This window comes from Henckelia pumila, chromosome 2, assembly GCF_033568475.1.
Source record: "Henckelia pumila isolate YLH828 chromosome 2, ASM3356847v2, whole genome shotgun sequence".
In the NCBI taxonomy this organism is placed as follows: Eukaryota; Viridiplantae; Streptophyta; class Magnoliopsida; order Lamiales; family Gesneriaceae; genus Henckelia; species Henckelia pumila.
This window is the reverse complement of record NC_133121.1, coordinates 11,176,969-11,185,064: the sequence shown is the minus strand read 5'-3', so window position 1 is coordinate 11,185,064 and position 8,096 is coordinate 11,176,969. Positions and strand designations below refer to the sequence as shown.

The 8,096-nt window shown below is 34.2% G+C and overlaps 1 protein-coding gene across 1 annotated transcript; it reads left to right on the top strand.

The window, feature by feature from the left end:
* The first annotated feature begins 420 nt into the window (after window positions 1-420).
* Window positions 421-1,698, top strand: LOC140884885 (uncharacterized). The gene has a single exon (XM_073291766.1). The coding sequence runs from the start codon at window positions 616-618 to the stop codon at window positions 1,510-1,512; it is 897 nt and encodes a 298-aa protein (XP_073147867.1). The 5' UTR covers window positions 421-615; the 3' UTR covers window positions 1,513-1,698.
* The last annotated feature ends 6,398 nt before the right edge of the window (window positions 1,699-8,096 follow it).

The following is an 8,096-nucleotide window of genomic DNA, read 5'->3' as shown; positions in this document are numbered from 1 at the left end:
TAAAGATTTCATTAACTAACATATATATATTTCGAATTACCAGAAATAATTAACATATATATATTTCGAATTACCGAAAATTCTAATCTGAGTACTACAATATATGTTATAATCACTAGATATTATCAAAATAAATGACGTCAGATATTATTGACGTGTCGGATCGAAAGGAAAAAAAAATCAAGCATAGTAAGAGAAAAAAAAAATCAAGCATAGTATGATGTGGGATGTAGTTAATTGGTTTTGAAGGTTTGTTTAATCAATAGAGAAATTAAACAAGTTAGCTAGGCCAAATAAAAGAGATCAAAGTGAACATACAGGTGTCTATTTTCTGGAACTTTCACAGTACACTCCCATGATTCCTTTAGCAAGCTAAGGTGTCTATCCTCTTTTTTCCTTTTCCATTGGTCCACTCCTGCATCAATCTTCCCTTTCATGGCCTCCCACGTGTCCTTATACTGCACGCTTTAGTTATTTTTATTTATTTTTTTTGCTTTTGTTTGCTGCTGTTGTGACCTTGTGACACCATTTAATCTTTCCCTTTTCCCCAGATTCTCGTTGTTCAATCGGAGAGGTGTTTTGTATATATACATGCACTGATCGATATACATATACATGCGTAGTTTTGAGGCAAAAGCTTCGAAATCGAGGGAGGATGATGAGTACTACTCGGCCATGAACTGGGTAATGCTGAAGTTCCGGCCAATTGCTCCCAAGCCGGTAGCCGGAGATCCACAGATCTCCGGCGCCGCCGTGGATCAGAGCAGGCGAAACGACTCCGCCAAAACTAAAACTAGTACTGCCCGACGACTAACCAAGAGAAGGTACGTTAGAGTTCGTGGCAAGCAAAACAAACAACCGGTGACAAGAAAAACCGGCGACGGGGAAAAACCAGTAGTCGGAGATGAGTCCCGGGAGAAAGATACGGTGACCCTTCAGCTGCTACCGGCATCGGAGAGATCAGAAGATGATGATTCTTTCGGTGTCATAAGCTTCCAAAAAACCCAAGAAAATACGTCGATATTCATGTGTGGCGACTCGGATCCGTCGTATAAGTTATGTAACAGCGTCGTAAATCACAAGGCGGTGGATTCCCGCTCCGTCGTTGAAACGTTGATAGCGGTGGAGCGGGTGACGGAGGCGTACGCAGACAGTGCTGCGGGGGTAGGTTTAGGGTTTTCGGACAGAGAAAAGATCGATAATCTGGAGATGGACGCGTGCCCCGGGTTCGTCTCAGACTGTACGAACAAGGTGGTCTGGGTGAATGAAGCCTGTAGAAGGATGATCCAGGGCGGCGGAGAAGGGGCCACGGCGGCCCACACGGTGAGGCTGGTGGTGAAGGAGAAGCTGCCCCGTTACTTGCCGTCGTTTGCATGTCGGGTCCGGTTGACGCAGCCGGGACGACCCAAGACGTCGACGACGGTGGCATGTGACGTGTGGCGAATGGAAAACGCAGGGTTTGCATGGAAACTGGATGTAACCACTGCCCTGGGTTTGAGATCTTTCCAATGAAGAAGACAAGATTTTCTCCAGGTGATATAATCACTTTTAGTTTTAGTTTTAATTTTAGTTTTAAAGTGAATATATAATTAAAGGATACCGTTTGTTGTGAAGGACAGAGATTCAACGTCTTTACATCATCCTGCGTTGCGTTTGACTCAAGTTTTAATTATAACAACTGGGGTTAAGAAATAACTATATATTTCATTCTTTGTCTCTCAATTTATCATCCATCAAGATTTGTGTATGTGACATCTCAACTTTTTCCAATAAAATCTTCCCCAATTGTTGGCTATGCCAGCGTATATATACTAGATGTCGAAGCATAAACAAAAAAAAAAAAAAACATATATGATGTTGTGGAAGTGTGGGAAAAAAAAAACAAGTCGATTTCCACAAAATAGTTGGAAAAATATAATTAAATAAAGGGATTAAAAAAAAACTCGGTGTAAATTTTTGTTGAGTACGTTATTTGCACCAAAACCTTCCATTAAATATCGAAAATGCATAATTTATATATCCTTGTGAAAATGAAATATGTGTCATAGCTCGTCTTTTAATAAAAGTCCTTGCTAATCCGATGGTCTGAGCAAGCGCCCGTGTCGCTGAAACTAATTTTGTAAAATAATACATAAAATGTAAAAAAAATATCCTTTTTATCAATCTAGAAGGAAAATATAATTATTTACACCAAAATTCCATGTAAAAATTTGAAAATGCGCAACATTGTGAAAATTATTTTTATTTTTTTGTTGGAATCAAAACCCATGTAACTGTTGTGAAAAAAGTAAAAATTTATGGTAAAAAGATAAAATCTCAAAAACTCTAAATATATCAAACTCCATACTTTATAAAATTTGTTATCTCAATTGTGTTTTTCATCACAAATGTTGAGGCCTATTTATAGATCCTCATTTGAGATTAACCCAAAAATAAATACATCAACACTTACAACATCACACACTAATATTCAACATTCAACTCTAATAATTTTCAACATTCAACTCTAATAATATATTTTCAACACTCCCCCTTGTGAGCTGATGATCGTGATACAATAACTGTCTTCATTACGTGTTTTTATACTGCCTAGCTCGTTAAAAACCTTACTAGAAAAAACTCATTGGGATAAAAATCATAGTAAGGAAAAAAGAGTGCAACCACGTAAACTCCCTCGCATGTTAACACGAACGATTCTTCACATATTTCGTAGATTGCGCATCCCAATGTTATATTTATGCTTTTTGAATATCGTCGTAGGAAGTACATTTGTGAAGCGATCTGATGAGTTTTCACTTGATTGAATGTAACAGATATCAATATCTTTATTTTTCCCAAGATTTTGGGTGAAGACAAAGAACTTAGGGGGATATGTTTGGTTCTGTCACTTTTGATATATCCTTCTTTTATTTGAGCAACACATGCAACATTATCTTCGTATAGCGTCACAGACTTCTTGTCTACTAATCATCCACACGAGTTTTGGATATGTTGGGTCATTGATTTTAGCCACACACATTCACGGCTTGCTTCATATAATGCAATAATCTCGGCATGATTTGATGAAGTTATCACGAGTGTTTGTTTCTTTGAACGCCAAGAAATTACAGTGCCTCCATGAGTAAATACATATCCTATTTGGGAACGTACCTTATGTGGATCAGATAGATATCCGACATCAGTATAACCAATTATACTTTGATTGGTATCTTTTGAGTACAAAAATCCCAAATTTGTCGTTCCTCGTAGATAACAGAGTATATGTTTAATTTCGTTCCAATGCCTTTTTGTTGGATATGAGCTTAATCTTGTCAATAAATTTACAGCAAAAGATATATCAGGTTTAGTACAATTTGCAAGATACATAAGGGCACCAATAGCACTTATGTGGGACCTCGAGGCTCGTATAATAAAATACCATAATTAAATAATTACAGCATTTAAAATATGTAGCAGCAAATAATAATTTTTTTTAAATTCTGGGTTCGGCGCAGAGGCGCTAGATTCAGCGCCTCTGCGCTGAATGGACAAACCGCGCAGAAGCGCGACCTCCCGCGCTTCTGCGCGAGGCTTCACGCTTCTGCGCTTGGTGAAGCGCAGAAGCTTCTCCCCCAGATTCCTAGTTTTCTGTTTTCTCCGCGCTTCTGCGCTAATTCTAGGCTCTTCTGCGCAAGATCTCTGGGCCAAACATGTCTGCTCTTATTTCTGCTGCTGCTATCAAAATATATATGATACAAATTAAGTCCAACATCAAAATTTGAAAATACAACATTTACAACAATTTATAAACTCACTTAAAACATGATCCAACATTACACAACATAATCTATATTCTCTAGACTATGCGAAAACTTTACAATACATAAGTTGGATACTATAAAATTCAACATGTTTTCAAAAGTAAGTTTTTATTTTGACAATATTCTACAACTTAACCTGGAGCACCACTTCTAAAGCTCAATCTCGCTCTATCATGGTCGTCTCTGACTCGTTCTTTCCCCCAACCTGATGCAATGTACACATACAAACAAAGTAACAGTCGGATAACTTCGGTGAGAATAACTCTCAGTATGAACGACATAACATGAAATCTCATGTAAACATATCAAAGCATAATTTCAATTTCATAGACGATCTTCTATGAATAATGCTACAATGCAATGCATGTTGAAAGAAAGGAGCTATCTAATGTTGAAATCAAATCTAAATCTCAGTTCTTGGGATCCCGAGGGAAAATATCTCACCACATTACCACCAACACTCTCCTTCAGGCGGATGTGGAGTCTCTCAACCCAGGACTCTGGCAACACTATATTGAGTTATCTGACTATAGGTACTGTTCTGTAACCTATGCCACTCAAATATAGACTCCAAACGTCCCTTGCACTTTGAGTCGTTCTGTCCTCTGTGTTCAAGGTTTCTGGCTCAAGATGAATGCATATAAATCAAGATGCATCAAGCTATATTCACCAATTATAACTCAAGCTCATCAATCAATAGCATAAGAAAAGTAAGCAGATTTAAAAAATCTAAAATCTTAGATGCAATCTCATTATCATCATATATTCAAATTATGAATATACAATCGATAATTATCGAAATAAACAAGTAAAACATATATCATGCTAGTCAATCAAATGTAACATATCTCATGTTAATCACCAAATCATATAAATCAAATAAATCAATTAAGAGTATATAACATGCAAGTATGTGATTTAAACGGAAACTCGAGAATATCAATCTATCTCGAGTATTCATTCCTTTCTTAATCGACGTCAACTCATACCTCAATCTCGATTTGAAGTATTCAAATCTTTCAAAGTTTCAGCAACACAATCTCTTATAAAAATATGCTCAATCCAATCATGATATTCAAAAATCTTAATTGCTTTGAACTTCATTCCAACTTCAAACAATTTGAATTCTTCGACTCGAAATCGATATTTTCCAAATCAAATATGAAATGAGATTATACATTCTCAATATCATAATTCAATCTTATTCAATGCTTAATTCAATCTATAGCTTCAAAAGTCAATCAATTCTTGAATCGACGGCGTAACGGTTCGAAATCGGTAATCCAAACTTCATCTATATCAATCTAACAACCAAATACAATTTATATCTTAATCACACCAGCCTCAAATCTCGAAAATCAGCATCAATAAATTTTCAAAATTTCGGAAATTCTTCTAAACATGTTCAAACGACGATCTTTTCTCGATCTGTTTTAGATATGCTATCGTCGTCTATTCTATAACATATTTATACAATCAAATCTTAATTCTAACATCATCTTAAAAATTGAAACATGGTAGAACTTAATTAAACTTACACATAACGAAGCTCTCGCTGCGATGATCGCAAATATACAATCAGTTTCGAATTCTACCGAACGGATTGAATCAATTGGAAAGCTGAAGGTTTCGATTATTTTGGTTGAACATCTGATAACATACATAAACTACATGTATATATATATATGTATATATATATATATATATATTGACACATGTTTTCCAATAATCCAAGCCAAATTACACTTTAGTCCCTGCATTTTTGTATATTTGCAATTTAGTCCCTATTCAAATTTTCAAATCTCAATTCAAACCTTTTTAATTTCTTTAATATGGAATTTAAATCTTAAATCCCATAAATATTTCATTTAAATCTTTTAAATATTTTAATTTAAGAATTCTGGAATTAAAATCTTAATATCCAAAAATTCTCAAATTAAATATTTTCAAAACTCGAAATTTCTTTTCAAACTCGGAATTTACATCTTAAATTCCGTAATTTAATAACTTAATATTTTCAGGTCTTACAACTTAGATATAATACTTCTAGACTAACTTCGCCATCTTCAAATGGACGAAATGGGTCATTTTTTTATGTTTAATGATCTAACAATCATTGGAGTACTTAAATGATTTAATTTATCCATATTAAAACATTTAAGGACCTTTTATGTATAATTTTACTGTGAACAAATATTTCACATTTTTTTGTTCAATTTGCAAACCCAAAAAATACTTGGTTTTTACAAGATCTTTCATTTCGAATTTTTCCTTCATGTACAACATAACTTCTTGAATTTCTTTATTCGTTCCAATGATGTTTAAATCATCAATATATACAACAATAATTACACATCCGGATGTTATTTTCTTGATGAAAGCACTAAGCATATTGGATCATTTACATATCCATTTTTCATCAAGTGTTCACTTAGCTTATTATACCACATTCGGCCGTAATTGCATCCATAACGAGAGAACATGTCTCTTCATAATAAATTTCAGGACTTTAGAAAAACCTTGTGCAACAATTCGAGCTTTATATCCTACTATTTCATATTTCTCATTTCGCTTTTGAATAGAAACTCATTTGTATCCAACAGGGTTTACACCTTCAGGTATAAGGACTATAGGTCCAAAAACGTTACGTTTATTTAGCGAATCCAACTGAACCTGGATGACTTATTTCCATTTTATCCAATTCTGTCGATTTTTACATTCACCAAAAGATTTTGGTTCATGATATTCATTCTCATTTATGATGTCAAATGCCACATTGTAAGAAAATATCTCATCAATTTCTTCTACATCTTTTCTGTTCCATATTTTTCTAGTATTAATATAATTGATAGAGATTTCATGATTCTCGTCAGTCTGTGGTTCTAATAGAGCATTTTCATCATCATGTGTTTCTGTTAGAACATCATTTTCTATTTTGTGATAATCACATTTCTCTGTACATTTTATTTTCCGAGGATTTTTATCTTGGGAATCGATTGGTCTTCCACACTTCAAGCATTTTATGACATCATGAGTGTTTTCAATTTGTTTATCTGGAATTTCAATTCGACCAGGGGAATTTACAATAGGTATATATGATTTAGTTACCCATTTTGTGTCTGCAAATGTATCTGCTATTTGATTTACTATTCTTTGCAAGTGCACAATTTGTTGTACATCTTTTTCACATTGTTTAGTTCTTGGATCTAAATGTAACAATGATGGTACATCCATGTAATTTCTTTTTCGATGTGTTTCTTTTCTCCCCCTAAAATTGGGAAGATTTTTTTTTATTAAAATGACAATCAGCAAAACGTGTTGTAAACACATGGCCTGTCTGAGACTCAAGATATTGAATAATTGATGGGCTATCATAACCAATATAAATACCGATCTTCCTTTGAGATCCCATTTTTGTTCTTTGAGGTAGTGCAATAGACACATATACCATACATCAAAAAATTCTCAAATGACAAATGTCTGATTCTTTACCAAATGCAAGTTGTAATGGGGAGTATTTATGATATGCACTTGGTCTGATGCAAATTAATGCAGCAACATGTAAAATTGCATGTCACCATATAGAAATAGGGAGTTTTTTTCATAATCATTGGTCTAGCAATCAGTTGCAGACGTTTAATCAATTATTCATCTAATTCATTTTGTGTATGTACATGAGCAACATGATATTCAACAGTGATTCCTATTGACATACAACAATCATTGAAAGTTTAATTAAGAAGTAAATTCTCCTGCATTATCAAGTCTTATTTTCTTGATTGTATAATCGGAAATTTGATTCCGCAATTTTATTATTTGAGCCATTAATCTTGAAAATACCACATTCCGATTTGATAATAAGCATACATGTGACCATCTGCTAGAGACATCGACCAATACCATAAAGTATCGAAATGGTCAACTTGGTGGATGAATTGACCCACAAATATCACCCTGAATACGTTCAAGAAACATGGGTGATTCAGTTTGGATTTTAGATGGTGATGGTCTTATAAGAAGTTTTCCAAGAGAACATGTTTTGCATTGAAACTTATTATTCTGGAAAACTTCTGGTCTTTCAGCGGATTACCATGTGTATTTTCTATAATTCTTCGCATCATTATGAACCAGGATGTCTTAATCGATCATGCCAATTGGTTAATGCTGATGAATTATCAACCACTATTTTTGATTCAATTGGACTTATATGCGTATAATGCAATCCGGTAGGGAGCATTGATAGTTTTTCAACTATATATTTCTTTATTGATTTATATGTGGTAAGAGATATATATT